Source organism: Macrobrachium rosenbergii, chromosome 5 (assembly GCF_040412425.1).
Source record: "Macrobrachium rosenbergii isolate ZJJX-2024 chromosome 5, ASM4041242v1, whole genome shotgun sequence".
Lineage (NCBI taxonomy): Eukaryota > Metazoa > Arthropoda > Malacostraca > Decapoda > Palaemonidae > Macrobrachium > Macrobrachium rosenbergii.
In genome coordinates this window covers 43,977,885-43,999,911 of record NC_089745.1, presented here as the reverse complement: position 1 = coordinate 43,999,911, position 22,027 = coordinate 43,977,885, and the positions used below count along the sequence as shown (strand labels likewise).

The following is a 22,027-nucleotide window of genomic DNA, read 5'->3' as shown; positions in this document are numbered from 1 at the left end:
ATATCGGAAAAATGGAGAGAGAGAGAGAGAGAGAGAGAGAGAGAGAGAGAGAGAGAGAGAGAGAGAGAGAGAGAGAGAGACTCTCATTTTAACTTCCTTTCATAAAGTGGTCCAACCAGATTACTGAATAATCACATTTCTAGATTCACGAACTTATCTGAATGACTTTTCATGAAGTGATTTGTGAACATCAGTTTGGGCAGGATAGGACAAAAGCAAAGCAAAATAGCAGTTGGCACTTCCCAAAGAACACTTTAAACAGACCCTTTCTACTATTTATTTCAACAACCACAAATATCCACATTTATCCAAAATATAGCAGCTTTTATTTTCTACACATGTACTATATACCTCATCAGTTTACTGCAAGACTAGGGTTGGGTCATCCAACTCTTCTCGTGCCCACAAGAGTTCAGCTAGTTCTATCACATACTATTCCGCATTTTTTTTGCAAAGCATGTCTGAACTATTTTTCTTTCTTTCTTTCATTATCATTTCATCTACAAATGCGGAACTACCATCGTTTTCTTTACTTAACACCTAATATTCTTAAACCTTGATTTATATTTGCATAGCAATGCAGATCTGACTAATGTATAATCTTACTTCTGTACACAATTTCAGTACAGTATGCAACTTTCAAACATTCTTCACTGTCGAATGATTAATTTGCCTCCTTCAGTCTTTAAATAAATTCCAATTCAAGACAACCTGCACTGGGTTCATTGTTCCTAAATTGATCTTCTCCATCTAGTTTTAATTTGTCCCTTTGTGCACACTCTATCATTATTTCCATTTTCCTTAGATTTATTTTGAGTACCATGTCTCTAGATACTTGATAAATTTTATTAAGGAAGCTTTGTAAACTTTGTGGCTTTTGCTGATTAAAAAGGTGTCTTCTGCATATTTTAAGTGTGTCAAGTTTCTTTCATCACTCCGCTCTAAACCTCTTCCCTCTCCAACCACTTCCTTTATTATAAAATCGTGAGACGGGTAAACGGCTACGAAGAAATAACATTCCCTTGTAACATCCCAATGTCCACAGCAACTTTCCTCGGCAAGCCCCTACCAATATTAACTTTGCACCTACTTTGTTCATGGATAGTTGCAGTTACCTTGATATTCTTCATGGGAATGCCATAGTGAAGCAACACCTTCCACAATAATGGTCTGTGAACAGTCAATGCCTTCTTGTAATCACCAAAAGCTATTAGAAGGGGATATTTCTAAGTTCGCATCCTGCTACACAATGTCTCTGTGTAACTCTTTCCTCTTCTCAAACCACCTTCTTCATCCCTTGAGAATTTCACCACTTCCTTTCTCTAACCTGTTGAGAATATGCATACTGAAATACTGCACAGTATTTTAAGCCACAACTCAAGTAAATACAATGCCTCTTTAATTACCACCTTCAATCAGGTCACCTTCCAATTCCAAATCATCAGGTTGTGTTTCCTTATTCCATATTTTGCAAAACGGTCTAGTATGTATACCAGATGTCATTTCAGTTTAAGCCAGAGAGAGAGAGAGAGAGAGAGAGAGAGAGAGAGAGAGAGAGAGAGAGAGAGAGAGAGAGAGAGATTGATTTTATGAAATTCACACTGTCAACCCAAGCACTGAGGCATTTTCAGCCATTCAGCACTCAGAACAGTGAAAAGAAGCTAAAGTGGTTGGGCAGCAATATAGAGAAATACAGGAAATAAAGAATGTGAAGTGCAAGGATCAATGGATGGAACTTGGAGAAAACCCCATAGTTGCACTAAGAAGTAATTGTCAGAGAGGATGGATGACGAGATTGAAGAAAGGAAGCATTTACAGTACAGTACTAGATACAGACTGCATGAATCTTGTAACACAACAATACTGTAGGGACAGCTGCAACAGAAAGAAATAAGGGTTTCAAATTAGAAATGGAGCTTCAATGTAAAGCATAAAAACCTAACAACAAAGAACTTGAAATATTTTGAAGATTACCTTAACACCTATGAAGTACATACTGAGGGATACCCTAAATTACATTCCAATAGGGAGGAAAAAATAACAGAACATGGAATAAATAGACTGCTATGTGAAAAGTGACCCTCAAGCTTTATGACCTCAAAACAGGAAACCAGGCTTTTGGCTAAGGCAGAAAAAGTTAACCAACATAGACCCCACAAATTAGCATTACCAGTTGACTCAGTTAGTTAGTTATAAATGATTTGTTTAACCAGACCTCTGAACTCTTTTAGGGTTCTTCTCGGGCTGGGAAAAAAAAGGGGGGAAAGAGTACATAAAAAATTAAGTAGTTAAATAAATAAATAAATAATAAAAAAAAGGAAAAAAGGAAAAAAAAGAAAAGGAAAAAAAAAAAAGGAAAAGAAAGAAAAGGGGGGAATTAAAAAAAAAATCAAGAGGGAAAGAGGAAAAAAAATGGAGGGGAAAAAAGGGGGAAGATTATATTTTACTTATCAATTTAATTTTGTTTAAGAAGAGAATGATATTATTAATTGAAAAGTTATTACCTTCTGCTAGAATATCCTTTATTGATTTATTTTGTAAATAAGCATTTCTTTCATGATGCCATCTGGGACAGTCAATCAAGATATGTTTGATTGTTATTGGGATGTTACATCTTTTACAAGTTATTGGGTTTGTGTGCGGAGTTGACATCAGATGACCATGTGTGAGTCTGGAGTGTCCTATTCTGAGTGTTGTTAAAATAACCTCATTAATTCTTTGCTTTTGGGTAGAAGAATGCCACTTTTTAACTTCGTTCTTAATTTGTTTTAGTTTGTTTTGAGGGGGTATATTTGTCCAACCATTTTGCCAATGACTCAACTATCGTAGACCAGAGCTGACCAAGTTACACAGAGAAAACAACCTAAAAAGAACCTGATAACATACATCAATCAATATGTAATGAGGCTATCACATACAGTTACAAAGCACCAGGAAGATTGGCATTAACAAACTGATTACTTTCAAACTGTCACTGAAGATATCTGCAAGTATTAAGTACAAGGTACAGTAATTGGAAATTATATTAACCTTTTTACTTCCAAAATGGTTATGGGGACTACCCTGCTGGCAATATGCAAAATCAATGTCTATTAAACGATAGAACAGGAAACAACTGTCATCTGCTCACTCATTTCAAAGAACCTTCGGTAAAGTCTAGCATACCTGCTATCCAACACAAAACACTACAGCTTAGTGTGATGAGATTTTCGGAGAAAATGATGTCTCTCATCACAGACAGGGCTGTTGCTTAAAAATATTAATAACACTGACCGAGAAAGCTTTCTCAACCTTAAAATTCTCTTATAAGACAGATATGCTAGAATCAATGAACTATGTTTTTCCTGACTATCATCTCTTAAGTAATGCTTCCCTCATCATCTACATATGAAAATGGCAATCATGAAAGTGGAAGATGAATAAAAATCAATTTCTACTCCTATGAATCCCAATCAGTTACATTCAATTTAGGGGATATTGAAATCTACTTCAAAAATGAAGTTAGAATACAATGGACTAGGGTTAATTCTCAAAACGATGGAAGAAAACAGTAAGATCTGATATTCATTTAACTGGACCTCTAACTGGATCTCAGCACCAAAATCCACCAGCATACGAGTCCGATCCCATTCACATCTGAATACTAACTGAGCACAATTGAAGCCAACATCCCCTCCTGTCAATAAATTGATTGAGTATCTCAACATCATTTCTGTATGCTGCATTACTTCATTTGTATAGAGCTGCCTCACACCGGGTGGTGACCTCATATTCTCAATCTTTGCACTGGGCCACAACCCGTGATATGGCATTTACTCTTTTGGTTTTGAATTTCCTTGCAAAAGGACACATTCAAGTATACTTTTATACTATCTATATGTCTGAATTTTCATTCATAAGATTAAATACCCATATTATACACATACTACTAATGTAGCTATGCCATCAAAGAGGAGAGTACGGTAATACACAAGAGGCTCAAGGTGACAAATTCAGACCCCAGGATGTTCTGTATCGTGCCAAAGCCCAAACCAAGATACTGTCATTCTCCATAATTATAGAGGGCCAGTGGTGAGAGGGATGGGCTGGTCTGGGTTGGAAGATACCAAATCTTACTTGGAGTTTACTACTTGTAGACTACCACTGTTACGCACAGAATATATGGATGCACCTTAACCAGCATTAGACAAGAAAATATAACTCTGAAATTACTGACATCACAGCAGACCACTACTGCCTATTTCTCAGAAACATCGGGGAAGAGAAACCTGGCCTTAACATCAAACAGGAAATTCTCTTCCCCCAGACAAGTCGTGGATAGTTCAACACCTGCCAGCACTTCTGAGCTAAGCTAACAGACCAACCAGGAGCTGTCATCAATCAACACTAATTTACTGGGGATTCTTCTTATCTCAAACATTCGCATACAGAGATGAGTGCAACCATCAGTGTCCAGCAGGTGGTTTCACCAAAACTCCTTAACCCCCTGACAACCCACAGGAATTTAGCACTGCTCCAACCTGTGAAGCTGGACCCTGTATACTGTATAACAGACACAGAATCCCATCCCTTTAAAACCACTCTATTCATCCTGAAGATAACTGCCAAGAAGTTTAAAACTTTGACGCCCTTTGAAACGCCCTATAACAAACTTCGGATGCTTGGTGACGACCTTCAGAAATGTCAACTGGATGTAGTTACTGAAACTCTGAGGATCTACTCTCAATGTTTGACTTCTGTATGAGTCTATATTCCTTGCTCTCTGTTGTATGAAATACATATGTAGATGTAGAACCTGTTTATTATTCTCCAAACAAGAAAAGCAGTTTTAACTAAACCCTCCTTGGAACAACTGTATATATAATTCTTAAAAATGGGCATATAAGTAAAGGTGGCCATACACGTTCAAAAAAAGCGTCAAAATTTTGCATCAAAATTTTGACGTGTAACTTTGATACAAAATTTTGATGCATAATTGCCCACACACGTTTAGGCGTTTTTCCCATCAAAATTCAGTATCGTCAAAATCTTCGACATGGATGTATCAGTGGCCATAGCACTAGTGTTGGCACTGTGAGCATCATGAACAGAGGAAAAGATGAAGTGGAAATATTCCTTGTTTCATTGAAATGATAGCTATTAGTTGAAGAGGCCATTTTGTAGAAATTCAGCTCACCTTTTGCAAGAGAAATTTTTCACATTCCACGCTCTGACGCAGAGGAAAATTTCGCAAACGTAAAGGTTATAACGAATAATATGGAAGGTTATAACGAATAATAATTATGGTTGATAATAAGTGCTTGGGTAAGGGAAGGTTCATGATTCCAGTTATATCTGGTTGTTGGATATTTCTCATTTTTGTGCTGTCCTGAGGTATTTGTTAGTTATATAGTTTAATTTTTTGTGTAAAACAGGAGACAGAGTAAAAAAAAAAATAATAAAAAAGAAACGCAGGTTTAGCTGTAATGTAAGCCCATCCCGCGTGGATTTTGTCTTGGTTGAAATGGATCCTTGTATGATTTTCCACGTGTCTGTTCCTTTTTTTTTTTTTTTTTTGAGAGAGAGAGAGAGAGAGAGAGAGAGAGAGAGAGAGAGAGAGAGAGAGAGAGAGAGAGAGAGAGAGAGAGAATCCTTGGATAATTATCCTTAGCAAGTAAATTCGATTATGATAATGTCAGCGTTTTTAAAATACTGCTGACAGAATTCTCCTAAAACTTCAATCAAAAATCTCTTTTCGGCCTCCTTCTTCACAGACATGGCGATCCTATCTCCTCGTCAGTCACCTGCGAACTAAAAAGTTTGATCAAAATTTTGACAGGAGCCCACACACTCATCAAAATTTTGACGACTCGTCAAAAAATATCAAACGGATTTGATCAATCAAAATTTTGCTTCAAATCTTTTTTTGACATCAAAACGTCCTACACACACTCAAATTTTGCATCAAAATTTTGATATCAAAATTTTGATGCAAAATTTTGACGCTTTTTTTGAACATGTATGGGGCCCTTAATAATCTGCAAATACCATCGAGTCATAAATGACTATAAATGATTATTCAAAATTGTAAATAACTATACAGAACCATAATAACTTTTCAAGACTGGAATAAGTGTATGATTCAGAATTCTTTTAATCAAATGAGTACTGGCCAAATTTTATTAAACATTAATAATCAACGAAAAAAGGCTAATTTGCAAGATTGAAAAGACTTGTTAGAAAATCAGTTTGCCTGATGTACCTATTCTTTCTAACAAAACTTGTTTAAAAGGTCTATGTACTCGATTATTACATTAAGTTTACTTACATAATGTTTCATTTATTATTTATTAATTTTAATGCTATTCAGATCTTTTTGCTATTACTGTATTTAAAACTATGTAAAATCATTTCAAATAATTTCACCTTGATTCCATTTTTCATGCTCTCTTTGGTCAAAGATTGTGAGTTCAGAGTAAATTTGCCTGTTCTACAAGAATGTGTGCTCATTATCAAAAATAATAACATGGTCAAGCACAACTCCAGACAACTATAACAAAACCAAGATGGCAAAACTCAACAAATAAAAAAAAGGACATCACCACCTGATTAGGTATCCATGAAATTCGTCCTGTATGCAACACTGAACATCCAAACACATGGGATGTACAGAAGAGCCAAACTAATCCTACAAAAGATTTAGACTACCTTAACCAGATCTAGCATGGAAAAGTGTCATCATCCAACCAGATGAGGAATCAGACCCATCAACGGGTGAACAGTTGTATCCTATGCGATTGTTAAAGAGTCACAACTAATATGAGATCCGTATCTTTCTTTATTTCTTTAAATCTTCAGCTGAACACTCTTCTGGACAGAGTCAACAGAATATAAAACCAAGAGGGCTCCAAATGGAAATCAGCCTGCAAGAAGAGACAGGTTATAGGAAAGGTGATAAATAAATCAACATGAACTCAGATGTTAACAAAATGCAGGAATGAATCTGCTCCTCACTTAAACATTTCATCAGAAGATTGCACAACCACACTAGAAAAACTATTCCACATTTACTTGTAGCCAAAATATAACCCATAGCAAGCCGAGTAGTATTAAACTTGATAACAGAAAACAACACACTGTTTTGCAGCAGCAACCTGCCTAGTGTTGCGAATGAAAACAGCTATGTCAGGCAAAGAAGAATGTAGAGGATGTTTGCTGTTGCAACAAAAAATGAACTCACTTTCACATCTACTATGCCAAAAGTCAACATCAAGAGTTAGAATAGAATATAGAAATTAGGCCAAAGGCTAAGCACTGGAACCTATAAGGTCATTCAGCTCTGAAACGGAAACTGAGAGTAATAAGGCTTGAAAGGTGTAACAGAATGAAAACCTCACAGTTGCACTATGAAACAATTGTTTGGAGAGGATGGAAAGTAATATGTACGAAAAAATATGAACGGAGGTACAGCAAAAGGAATGAAAGGGGTTGAAGCAAGGGGGCCAAAGGGACACTGCAAAGAACCTTAAGTACTGTAATGCCTACAGTGCATCACATGAGGTGCACTGATGGCACTAACCCCCTGTGGGGAACATTAAGAGTTGGCAAAATAAACTTGACTGATGATATCTCTCTATCCAAACAAGGACAAAAAGATCTATAATACTTAGTTATAATAGCTTTATCACAAAACATTTGAAAACATTTCTGAATTTATCAAAAGTTACACCTAATACAGTATCTTGAAAGTCGCTGACACTTAAAACAGTACCAATTAAATGTAAATCAGGAATGCCAAGGTAAAAATGTTCTAGATCGACTATCATACTTTGAGTTTTCTAAGTGTTAATATTCATGGCCCAAAGTCTACTCCATTCATGAATACAGGGTGTTTCGAAATTAGAGGGCCCCCTCTACAGCATAAACTAAAATTGATATGGACAAAAACAAAAGTAATTCAGAACAAGTATTCATTTAAGTTTCTCTCCGAGTATTTATATTTTGTGTGGCCTCCATCTGCCTGTACCACAGCCTGCATTCTTGAGGGATATGATTTCAGCAAATCACAAAAAAGCCGAGACTCAAACTCCATTTCCCTGAGCACTTCGGTCACCTCTCTTCGCAGGTCGTCAAGGCTTGGTATACTGTACCATCATAGTTCACTGTGCGCGCTTCAACACAATCCTTCAAGATCCCACCAATGTTTTCACACACATTAAGGTCAGGGAGCTACCTGGAAATTCACTTGACGAGAAGAAATCGATACCACTGTTTCAAGCAGCTCTGTGTCTGAAGAGCCTTGAAACATGGTGCCTTATCATGCAAAAATGTGACTTCTTCAACAGATAACACATTTTCAAGATATTTGGGGAAAGGAAATACTCCACCAGTAAGCACAGTTTCTCTGAAGTATTCGCCATTCCATGACTGTCCTTTTTCTTTGATGATCCACATTAACCATTTGGCTGTGAAACAGAGAAAAATTCCCAAACATCCAGGAAATTTCACAACTTGGCGATACCGCACGTCATCACTGATATCATCCAACTTTGCAGCCCAAATGATGTCATTTTTATGATTTGGCTTCCTGACTGTGTAAATGAAGAATTCATCTGATGCGGCAACATGGAGAAAGTCAGATTCATACCAATCTTTAAGAAATGAACCACAAAACCATGCACGGTCTTCTCTCTGTTGCTGAGTGATGTTGGGCTTGCTGATAACATGAAATGGCTTGATACCAGATTTTTTCAACTCACGATATGCAGCACTATAACTTCTCTTCTTTCCCCTTTTTGTTTCTAGTTCAAGCGCTAATTTACGTAAAGACTTTCTTGGTCAACCCACTGCCTCAACTATGATGTCTTTTGACTCCTGAGGAAGGACTTCAGGCCTTCCAAGATTCTCACTCTTTTCTCGATGACAGTCATATGAATTTTTGTTCCAGTTTCTAACTTCATCTCTTTTAATGCATTTAGCTATCCAGGAATGTGAAATGAAGGATGCACCAGCATCCCTGGCCTCTCTGAAGGTTATATCCCGGATTCGGTCAATCCATCTGATTTCCTCCGAGTCGTTAGCCATGGCTGTATCTAACTCCGTCACTCAGTCTGAAAATACAAGAAATGTAAAATGGAAAATAGCTTAATAGAAACTTAAAATAATGCACTTGGAGATACGCTATGGCAGAAAACTTCATAACTTTCCATTTGTTCTGTGGAGGGGGGGCCTCTAATTTCGAAACACCCAGTACTGTACATGCAAGATCCATGTTCACAGCTAAATCATGAAGGCCTGTTACCTTTAACACAGTACAATGACACTAAATTCGGTGTGCTGAATTCTGCAGCTATATTCTCACTCTAAACAAATATACAACAAAAAACCCCCACTTTCTAATACTGCAATATGACTGGCTAATGGCTGGAGCTCCCAAAGGGGGGAGGAGGCATGGCAGCAGCCCTGATGAGCATAAATAGCATCAGCATTTGGGCAGACTGGTGGCACCAGCAGGATACACAGCACAAGTGCAGCAGCTGATTCACTCACAGAGGGAAAAGAGAGACTATCCCTGCCATACATGACAGCAGCTGGCTAGTAGGCCCACTTTACACTATGTGGGTGGTAGCAATTCAAGGCATTAAGGACCGTAAGTCAGCAAAGTTGTGTTTTGTGAAATTGATTTACCAGTGCTCGTGGCTCCAGAAGGAGGCAAGTTGTGTCAAGGCTCTGTTTGACAATTCCTTTCCGTAACAAATGGGAATAGTCCCCTGAAAATTTAAAGCTTAAAGCAGCATACTGCTAGGTTCATAAATATTTATATTTGTAAAATATTAACCTAATATTGCTACAAAAACACTTTCCCACTCAGGGGTACATTTCTTACAAATGAAAACTGTGGTTGAAATTTTTCAAATAGTTAAGAACAAAAATCTAAGAACAAAAATCTATTCATATAAAGGATTTGTCCAAAAAAGCATTTCAATTCTGAATATTTTAATCTTATAAGATTATTTCCTCTCATTAAGGAAAATATGTTATAACATCATCTGCCATAAAGACTCTTAAAATATATTTTCTATTTTTCTTTTATTAATAGTGTCTTTAAATATGCAATACTTTTAAAAAAGCTAAGTACTTTTTCACCTTACCAAAGAACAGGTATATGTTTTTTACATACTTCCAACACTTGCAAAAAAATAAATACAGTACTACTGAATCCAAAAAGTTTCAAGGGATGAAGAACATACTTATGCTTCCAAATGGCCCATCTAAATTTCAAAACTGAAGTTGAAAATACTATGAAATAAAACAAAATTAAAATAACTACGATAAAATTTAGTCACTCTCAAGATTAGTACTCAAACACAGACATATGTTAAAATCATATAGGCATAAGTAAAAGCATAAGTAATAACTTTGTAGATGGCAGTTTTGAATGTTTGGTCCACCATGAATAAGTCATAAAAAAAAAAAAAAACCATGTTATACAAGTGGAAATTAAATGTAGATTTGTCAAGCTCTTGTTTGCTTTTCAAAAATGTTAAAAAATAGTCAATACATTTATGTTCCTTAAATACTTATATAATGGAACATATTACAGTATAAAAATAGGAGTTACTAATTTCTTTACATTATATACAAATGAGCATTGAAATTTTAATTTTCTATCAATAGCAATCAGTTTTCTTGAAAACCAGTTAGAACTTACATCTGCTGTTTAGTTGCTATTTTCTTACAATTATCACAAAGTTTTTACAATATCAAATTAATGTTTCAAACAACCTCTTTTGTTCAAAGAACAAGTAGCTGAGTTCTAGCATTACTGGGGTATGTTCTCAGCACCCAAGAGTGAACAAAGATTATGTGCCTAACCAAACATATTTGATGCAGTCTTGCTTAGTTCATCCAACAGCCAAGCAGGGCTTTATGAATTTAAATAATTCAACCCAACCACTAAAGCTCTTCCCTTGCATTGGGCCCGTCTGACTGGATTGTGTTTACTTTTCACATATTAATTGTATATTTACAGTTCATCTATGCATGTACTCATAAACCTATGTAAAAATTCTGAAATGTACACAAAATCTTTAGGTAAAACTGCTACCTTCTAGAGCATGTAGCTAATACCAGACAGGACAACAGTGAAATTTTCATAAACACAGTAAAATGCTCAAGATATCATGACCTGACTGCTAGTCATGGTCACTGTTTTTACGTAAAGTATTATCTTTGGAAAATTTGGCATTAAAAACCATCTGAAAAGATGAGAAAAATGGAACTACAGTATAGTTCACTCACTTAACAGTATCTTCCTTATCAATAAACATTTACATTCTCTTTTGCAGGTTACACACATGGAGTGTGTTCTGTCCAGTCTTTACCTCGTACACTTTCTTCTAGTTCCCACCTGGTGTAGGTCATCACCTATGCCCTTACTCAATCATAACCAAGAAAACCAAGCTACAATTATAGCACAAGTAACTTTGGTTGCCCAATTCATGTAAATTATAGAACAAATACTGTGCTTCTCTCTTTATACTGGAGAATTTTGGGGATATCAATGTTAATCACTGAAAAATAATGTCTTTTCTTGCTGCACATTTTTCATTATCCTCGAAAGAGAACACAGTATATATGCTGAGGTAAGTTTTCAAAATAAACAGGTACAGACAGTCAACCTAACACAAGTAATGCATACAGACAGTTGCAAAGAACTTTATTTACACTGCATACCTTCTCATCAGATGTAAAATACATAAGGCATATAGCTTATTTAGTTCCATAATCTTGTTGTCATCTTTTGCTTAGCATTTTTCATTGCACTGCAGTTTTCTTCAAAATCTGACATCTTAAACTACCACTTATTCAGTAGTAAGTTCTTGTATTAAGTTTTAACCACTAAGATTCTTTCAATAAAATGTACAAGCAGATTTTTGGCCTAACACCCATTACCAATGTGTGATTCTGTATGAGGCACAATGAAAAAATCAAAGCATTTCCACTACCAGCCTGTGATAAACAAAGGAGTAACAAAAAATTAAATAAAAAATTTCCAACCTAAGGGAAGAACATAAGGGATAAAACAAGGAATGCAATTTAAAAGATGCTTTAATGGCAGCTGACAGAAGCTAGATGAAATTAGCCAAATTTCCCCTACTTAGGTTGACAGGTATCAGTCTAATGTAAAGTTTGCTGGGAAGGTAGCCCTCCAGGGTTACACAAGGACAAAGCTTGTTAAGTCTTCAGGAAAGTCAGCGCTCCAGTATGGCTGCTATGTTTAGGAAATTCCATCCAAAAAAGTGTAAAATCAAAACTCTTTTCCTTTGAAACTAATGTATATGATCAGCAGAGAATGCTAAATTCTATAAAATACTAGCTGAATATCACTATAGGTATTACATTACTGGTGGATTAAAAATAGCTCCTATTATTATATGACACAAGGGCAATATTAAAACATGACAAGTTGATGAAATACAAGCAAAATTTACAAAAACAACATTGAAAGTAAACATCATGGTAAATAAGTGTGTAACGATATAGTATAAATACCATACTTTACCATAAAATATACAATAGTACTCACAAAAATTAGTGGAAACTTATTAAAATTAATTTTAATCTTTGGAACTTGCAATGAACAAACCTTAAACTGAAAAAAGTCACCTGTAAATTATCAATACTCAAGAAACAAATGAAGAGACTAGTTAAAAAAAAAAAGGATCTACAATACTGATCTGCAGTAGTGAAATTAGTTAAGAACACTGGCAATCACTGGCAATGAGTCAAGAGATTCAGTGACGCAGTTGTAAAAGAGAAGCTTGCTAAAAGAAAACTAAACCTTTTAAAGGTCATGAATATATTCCCCAAAAGGAGAGAATTATATACTGTACTTTGAAAACAGTCAAGACTTTATATTGCTCCAGATTTACACTGGTCTGTTTTACCTAAAACATTATTTTCATTAGTAGTTGTTTATAGTTTTTAACTATTTACAAATAAAATTCATTACTAATAGCTAATTACCAGAAGTTTTATGCTACACCTGCTTGATGAGATTCTGGCCATGTCATAAATACAAAAAAGTTTAACTGTGTGCAAGTGTGAATAATGCATAAATCGGCATAAAAAGAAAAAAAAGAGGACACTTCCTACACCAAAAATTCATTTGTTTCAATACAAGCAAGATCTAAAGTGATTAAAAATGTAACAATGAATCTGATTAGCATAATCTTTACCTAGACCAGTGTAGATCCATTACTACCTTAAACCATGACCTGAAAGTAATACTGTATCTCATGCCTCCGCTACTGAAATATTATTGGTAGAATATCACTCTATGGCAAGAATATGATAATAAAGGCACAATTCTGAAATGTAGCAGTTGTACCTCCAGTCTATAACTGTCAAAGACGCACATCAATATCATGAACAAAGGCCTTACTGTGCAAGTATTTAAAATATGATAAATATGTTCTCATACCTTCAGTAACTATCACAAACTGACACTTCAAATTGTACACCTTCAGCACTGCAACCTTGCAAATAATATAATTTCACAACTCATATGAAAAAGCCTTCTTGAAGATACACAGTATTCTCTTAATGCATGAGGTATATATAGTATTTAAAAAATAAATATAGTATCACTGATGTAGTACATTATATATTCAGGACATATCAATAAAAATGTATTAGTATACAGTACTATGAATGCCATAACAATTTCAAATCTGAATCACAGCATTTCACTCTAAAATAAGACACTGATTTGTGCACTACAAAATGTCTACATGTACACACAAACCAAAGAATTCAAATGTAAAATATTACAAATGATAAAAACATTCATCACAAACCTGGACATTTTATACAGTAAGAAACTGAGAAATAAAATTAACAATCCCCAGTAAGATGATGCAACCATGAATCAAAACATTGTACCAGTACAGCTTCTTGTAAACATACATTGCATACATGTAGGTTGCACAAGGCAGTACAAAGATATATGCCAAGCCTGAGATTGCTCCAACCCACCTGTGGAAATAAAAAAACCTATTACATTCTTGGGATGACAATGAACCCTACGTGGGTATACAGTATACTACAATGTACAGTAACTTTGAATGCCAATATTGTAATTTACTAATTGTATCTTTATAATTTACATAATTTGTTTCTGCCACCACATTCTCTGGAAGCTTTCATTTCAAGTCATTGGCCCCTGCAGGCTTGTTCCATATGAATAGGGGTTTATTCCCTGAATAATAATCATAATAATAATTACAAATATAAAATTAAATTATGGAATGAAACCTCAGTTGGCATTTACTATCCCGTATAGAACTATGGATACACCTAACAAATATAAAACTACTACAATGTGATGAAAGACAATAAGTTTTTATTATTATTTTCTATCTCAAAATCTTACATTTTCTGGACTAAGCAATAAATTACTATTAAAGAACAAAAGTTCCCCTACATGAGAGATTGCTTTGTTGAAATCACATGGTTTCACTGTAGAATGTTACATGTTGAAGGTATGTGATTGGTGAGCAGGTTCTCAAACTTGGGAAATCCACTTACAAGTGCTGATAATAAGTACTGTATGAAGTAAATAGCATGGACATTTCCACTTTTGTCAAAAGTTTAATGTTTTGATGAATGGGAGAGGTGATCATGATTGGGAAGAAGTCTGCAATTGAAGCTAATGGTCTGGGCCTGTTTAGCAGTACTATCCTAAAGGGTTAGATCATCAGGTTCCTGGGGATGCCAATCATTGGGTTAGGACCCTTGTATTTAGTATGGAAGCCCACCATTACTGATAAATAGAAGATGATTCCTGATTTTCATGGTTTTCGTCCAAACAGGCAGGTTTAATTCATACTTGTGCATCTCTATCTGTTTTGGTGCTGTCCAGTATGGGCAGGGTATGTAGTGGACCATTTGGGTAGTCAACTATGCCAATTTTTTGAGAATGTGATATTTCTGAACTATAAATGATACATTTTTAATATCTTCAAGCAGTTATCATCTACACCTTTTCTTTCGTATTTATGGATCTGTCTCATAACAAATTTCCCTCCCATGAACCTGCTTACTTACCCCTGGTGCTGTTGACAACCCCTGAGCTTTCTTCAAGTGACTCTAATCCTGTTGAAGACCAAACATCAACTTCCACCAAACCAAATCATTATTCAATAGCATGAAACCTTATGACCTAATACAAAGAATTCAGCTTACAGTTACATCTGACCATCATTACTGAGAAGCTTACGGTACTTTCTCTGACACTACTGCTGCAAAAAAAGCTTTTGTTCACTGTAAGGTAAAACTGCAGATTTTGCGAGTAAGTTAACTAATTTTTATGTCCTGAAGGAGGAATATGATTTTATCCCAAAACTAATGAATGTGTCAAAGTTAACATAACTGATTCCTATGTCCTGAATGAGAAGTGTGATTTTCCCCCAAAACTAATGGATGTCTGGTTCATCATAACTCTGATCTGGCTCATTTGGATTTTCAAAAAGAAGTATGATCTGACTTCATAGGAGCCTTTGAAATGTCTCTCAAACAACTGACAACCTGCCCCGAAAAATTAAATGCTATGGCAGGAACACTCTAGTTAAGGCATGTAATGGAACTTACATTTACTGTCTAACTCTGGACTTCTCCACATGGAGATAATGAAGCATTTACCCCTCATAAATCCTTCACTGCAAAAAAAGGGATAGTATTCAGCAGAGACTTTAGAATTTCTCAGAAGGAATTTTAAATAGATACCCTCATCATGTTTTCTCTGTTAAGAAACTAGGTGTGGGCAGCAAAACCAACTTACTGATCTCTTCCAAAACTCTGCCCAACTACATGTAACTATTGAGCATCTGCCCATCAGTTAAGAAATTCAAAAGTAGGCCTAGCCAGGGATTCACATGTTATAAATACACTAAATTACAGTGTCAGAGCAAAAAGAAATGTCTATTCAAAGGAGTAAAATCTTGTGAGTAGAGTGTCTAGCAGACAGATTTTGTTCACTATAAAGGTGGGAATTTCCCAAATTCTAAGGTTTGCCCCTGATATAATTTTGGGCAGGATGTCTTGGAAAATGCAAATACACAGTACATAAGTAGAGCTAAACAAAAGCTAAAGGGGACTAATAAAGTCTTGAATCAACATATGCTTCTGTTATCAAAATCTTTAAAAAACCTTCAGTTTCTTTGCATCAGGCCCCGCAGACTACTCTAAATGTAAGGAAGGAAGATCATTTGCCTTAAATTTCCACGTTTCAGGGATTATATAAAAAGCAACTCTTAACCTGGCCTATGGACTCTGGTTCTCCTGCTGAGACTAAATTTGTCTCCCAGCCTGGCTCCCTGCTGTGAATGAGGAACCTTGTGAAATTTTTCCCAACTCTCTTCCTCCTCTTGATGTACTGCTCTCACTAAGGTGAGGACCAAAAAGCACATTCATCAAAAGGAAGGGTATGAGTACATTTCATGTCCCTACAATACACATAAAAACATATGGGTCTACTGATACAGGAGACATGATGCAACTACAAGACTGCTCATAACCCCCACACCAGTGCTGATCATGTTTCTTTTCCACAGAAAAAAAAGCCACCAAACACAAGGTAAAGTAGAATAAATGTACACAAAGGAGGCAAAGGAAACAATGGTAGCACACATCTAAGGATCCAAAGAGTGCACAGGAAAGAAGGAGCAGGAGCACCCTCTTGTGATGGCTGCTGAAGAAAGAGTGAAGTGGCAAGCAGGAGGCAAGTGAGGGGTTACCCATTCCTAACCCTTATCTCCCTCAGTTAACTACTTTGTTACAAATTCAACAACCGCTACAGCTTGCAATGAAGGGGTTGTATCCCCATACGAACAAACATGTTTACTGGACTATACTAGTGTTTAACCATCCCTGCTACTATGGTTTCTATAGACTTTATTGACTCAAGTGTGTTCATATGTTCATATAAATAAATTGCAAGTTTAAGCTATAATTTGCAAGGACAGGCTGGCAGAGGCTAAGGGTAAAAGCAGAACTCTTACCTAGAACTGTCCCATCCCTGTGTTCCCTGTTAATGTATAACTAAGATTATTGTATTTACTTAAATAAAAAAAATACTTACCTTATAATAAACCCAATATTCGGATAGAAAATGGCAACAAGTACTGACAGTGTAACTAGACACACATTGAGGATGACAACCCTCCATAGCTCATATTCATAGTTTGGACCCAAGAAATAAGTGAAGAGTTGGTTGCGAATAAAGAAGCCCAGCAGGGGATATACAGTCAAGATCTGGAAGAACAGGAAGCCACGCACAACTGCCAGAACTATATCGTGCGGCGGAAAGTTGTCAAGAAAATTCTGAAAAGATAAATGAACAATATCAGAACTGACTGCACTTTCCAGACATGCAAGGACTCTTTTAAAATAAACTTAGATATATAAATGAGAATAAAAAGTAGACAAGAAAACTGTGATGACCTTGCAGCATTATTTCAGACCTCTAGCAATAAATATTCATTTTAGCCACCGAGTTTCTGCACTCTTCTGTAGGGACAGTGCTCTGTGAGTTAATGTGTTCCTTGTTATGGTGGGACCTTATTAGAGGGTGAACTTTTACGGGGTACCAACTAGTGTGTCTTGCATAGCACATAATTAGAGATGGCACTAAAGGTTCACTTCAGCATCCCTTTGGGCCTAGCTGCACTGCTTTCAGCCCTCTACTTTTCACCTGTTCCCTTCTGTTTCCTCTTATTATAATGGCTGACTACTTTAACTTGACTAATTTGCAATTTTTACCTCATTTCAGACATGATCTTTTGGCTAAATCCAATGAAAGCAAAGAAATATGATCCAGTGGTCTTGTTATACAAATTTACAACAATTACACAGTGAAAGACAAAAACTATGGTTTTTTTAAACACACAAATGACAACCACTTAGGTCAAATAACATCAGAAATTCTCCCAGAACTTGGTGCACAGTGTCAATTAATTTTATTTTCACTGCAATAAAGACATTCTTATCACCTACAAATGTTACCAGGTTTTTCAATTAACAATGTATTTAAATAAGACTATCCTAACTTCTCATAGTCCTAAGCTTTTAAACTGGCAGAAATTCAGAGGTACCGTGTCTCTACATCGTCAACCACCAATAAACTTAAGGCATTCTAACCTGTCAATCACCAACTTACTCTGTACACCAAGAAATACTATCACTACATAACAGGCATTCTAGCCAGTCAATCACCAACTTACTCTGTATGCTAAGAAATATTATCACTACATAACAAAGTAAAATTACTCACATCAACAACACAGAACTTTGGTAATGGAAAAGTCGAGTAGAACAGGACACCAATAGGAATGTATGTTGCAGCAACCAAAATATACGCAATTGACAAATCTCGTACCTGCAAAAGAAATTTTCTCTCAAAGAACTACCAAAGTTATTATTTACAATAGAACACATTAACCATACATATGAAATTTTTTACACCATTTCTAAGCCTGTAATATTCACATACTCACAGTTCAAGATTTTCATTGGCCATTGATTTATGGAACAACCACATTTTGTTACAATATTTCAGGTCTAGAGATTGTCAAAACATACCAAAAGAAAAGTTCATAGTTCTTGCTTTAACAAGAGGATATTTACGGGTTCAAGAGGCCAAACGCAAAATAGCAAATTCTAAAGTAATTTGTATTTTACCTAGCAAAAGAACCTATGCTAATTAGCTCATCCATGATTTCTCATGTTTCATTGTGAATTTACATAAGCAATCCCTCTCTTGGCCTTTAACTGCACTCTTTAAGAGTGACAAAGGTTAGTTGTACTTAACAACACAAAACTGCTACATCACAGGAAAAAATATATACTGTTTGGATGACTCAACAAGTACTGAGTGGACATTAAATGTTCTGAAGATATAGTAAAAGTGACATATCAATGCCTAACAAAGTTCAGATGTCAGACAAGTATAGTGAAGAAACTCACTGATGGTCTTCAAGAGGAGACAAACTCTGTCCTTCAGTTGAGAGATGGACCAATTCTGTGTTAAAAGTGCATTCCCAAGTTGATTTGCATGCCCAGTGACCTACACAAGTTTAGAAGGAGCCAAGAATAACCTGTTGTCTGGGTAACAACAAAGCCTCTAACCCTGACATTGTGCCCAGGCAGCAACTGAAACAAGAGCCCTTGTTAAGACCTGGGGGCAGTACATATAAATATGAAGAAGGACCTGTATGTGTCCCTGAGGTCTACTGAAGCAAGAAAATCCCTTTGCAGACAGATCTCTGGATGAACTCCACAGTCTTCATAAAGAATGGAGTCAATCAAAGAAAACTGTTGAAGATAGTCAAGATATGTAATCAGTCTCCATCCCCTCCACCCTCCCCCGCCAAAAAAAAAAAAAAATTTAGGGGCAAGGGAGAGGTAATTGCAGAATCTCAGTGACTCTGGAAGAATCCCTAATGACACCCTTCTTTAACATGGAGGTTACCCTATTGTCAAGTATATGCATTTTTGCCAGACTCCAGTGGTAGTAGCTGAGGGCAATCAGAAATAATGGGAAGGGGGGGTCCATGTTGAGGAATGGAAGATAATAACCGTTGTGAACCTTAAAAACACAAGGATCCACACCAACAGACTCACGAAGGAAGATCCTGATAAGAAGTGAGATCAGAGGGATGATAAGACTTCATCTACTAGGAGATCCCCCATGTGCAGCAAGTGTCAAGCAAAGGTTAGCAGTTAAAGGAAGACATCTGTACTATTTGTTTCCATCCATATGTAAAACTCTTTCCTGGCTTGACTCTATTTTCACAATCTTGTTATTCCTACCTGATGACAGATATTAACCCATGTGACAAATAGCTTTAATTGTTTCTACCAATTCCAGTCAAGGGCAAGAAATTGAATGAATGAAGTTTTATTACCTCTGGACTTGCCTTGGCTGTCAGAATGAAAGGGCAACTTGGGAGTATGAACCAGGGAGGCTGAGCAATACATGTGACAAATACAGATGAGACCTCTGAGGTAGATAAGACTGCCCATGATGTTGCATAGCAGCTCTCCAGGACTGGTGACATGGAGTCCTCTACTGGTACAACAACAACAAGGCTGGTGTACCCAAGTAGTTGACTGCAGCTCTGATGGGAGTGGAGACGAATTTATCTCCTATATCTGCAAAGAGATCAGGAACCATGGGATCAGACACAAGGAGACTGCATCTCTACTGTGAAAGCAAGTTGCAGAGGTCCCAAGAGCAAACTGGGGCCATAGAGCAACATTACTGCGATTTCATAAGAGCCACGATTTTTCAGCAAAAACATTTGAGCATAACTCCAACACAGTCCAATGAGCTGAGTAAGGTAAAAAAGAAGCAAGGACTTCCTTGGCCTTCCTTCCTTTGCAATGGCCAAGAAAAGACAACTGAATATCTGTGCAATTGGATACTTAAGCAACCCATGATCTAGTGGAAGATCATGGCAGAAGTATGAGAAGTGTCCAATGGATGATGAGAGAAGGTTGAGGGGCATCTGGATTCAGAAGAGGCTCCTCTGACTGGATAACAGAGGTGTGACTCGATGTCACACCTGGGGATCACACAGAACCATGACGAACGCGAACAGCTTTGACAGTGGGCTCGGGAGATGAAGCTTCTTAGCACAGCTTAAGAATATTCACAGGCAAGAGGGGGGGGTCTCCTAGGTGCAACAGGGTAGGCCCACCTGGCAAAGGAATGTCTCACTAACAGGGAACAACTCAAAACGATGAAGAAGCACAGTTACTAGTCAAGAAGACCAAAGGAACTAATGAGAAAGATTATGCTGGAATTCAGTCAAGTGGAAACAAGCATATGTATTTACATGTACATTACTGTTCAGCATCACTGGTAACCATTTTCTAGTTACATTTGTATATACACAGCATTCAATACATACTGAAAATACAATGCCTTTGGATGTCTTGTCCTTGATGATAGTAGCTGCCTGATCATGAATACTAAGTTTAGATAAACTTGGCTACAGTTAAGTTTTGAATGACTCATTTTACTTGCTATAAAGTCATACTTTTCTGGTTGTTTTGTATTTTATTATTGAAAGATAGCATGAATAACACTTATTTCACTGAACTCTATAAAATTTGTTCAGTGTTTCTTTTTAGAGCTAGTGTTATGGTAGGAATATCAGGTAGTTTTGAAGTTACACAGCCTAGGCTAACCTGCTCACCATTCCTTTTTCATTTATTACAGCAAATGATGGAGGGATTGCTGTAAATGTGAGTGACAAAGTAATCGGAAGTAGCAAACTATACAGAAGTATGCAAGCAGAAATGAGATGATGAAAGAAGTGAAGGTGAGAAAGCTGCATCAGTTGAGTTCATGGGAACACAACAGTAATCAGACTCACATAGGAATACAAAGGGATTATTATATGTGGAGGAAGCTGATTCACTGCTTGAAGCATCTTGTCCTTCTGGCATGAAATAATGCTATTTATGATTAAAGGGTTCAAAATAAAACATACAATAAGGAACCATAACAGCTAAGAGCCATGGGTAACTCTTAAGAAAATGGTAACAAGATACCAGGGAAGTCATTCAGCTTAAGACTACTATAAGCATATTGTAAAACTTTATTGCTTTAATGCATAGCAATATAACAACCAACCAAACTGTCCCCAAAACAAATATAACAAACTTAAGGGGAGAAATAAAACATAAAAACGGAAGTAAGCACAGGAAATGTAAATCAGGGAAGAGAGTTTTATCTATAGCTAATGAGTGCAATACAATAATTTACCAATACTTGGATGATCTTCACTGACAGGCTATTAACCTTTCTTCTCACTGTAAATTATAAATAGTCTCTTATATATTTCATGTATAAAAATAGTGAAGCTCTAGAATAAGGCAAAGGCTTGTGTCTTCTAAGAAAACAAGCAAAATATCTTATTGAATTTATTCGCTTATCAGATATATATTACTGTAATGAATGAAAGAATCGTGTTAAAAA

General features: G+C 36.2%; 1 protein-coding gene across 2 annotated transcripts in view; it reads right to left on the bottom strand.

Annotated features, from left to right (window-relative positions):
• Nucleotides 1-9,958: 9,958 nt before the first annotated feature.
• LOC136838734 (neutral amino acid transporter 9-like) overlaps nt 9,959-22,027 on the bottom strand; it is a 30,955-nt gene continuing 18,886 nt past the window's right edge. For both annotated transcript variants that reach the window (XM_067104169.1, XM_067104170.1), the window contains exons 11-13: nt 18,314-18,418; nt 17,123-17,364; nt 9,959-14,019 (exon numbers count right to left, since the gene is read on the bottom strand). In XM_067104169.1, the coding sequence (XP_066960270.1) occupies nt 13,851-14,019; nt 17,123-17,364; nt 18,314-18,418 (516 nt within the window). In that variant the 3' untranslated portion in view covers nt 9,959-13,850. The remainder of the gene's footprint in view (nt 14,020-17,122; nt 17,365-18,313; nt 18,419-22,027) is intronic.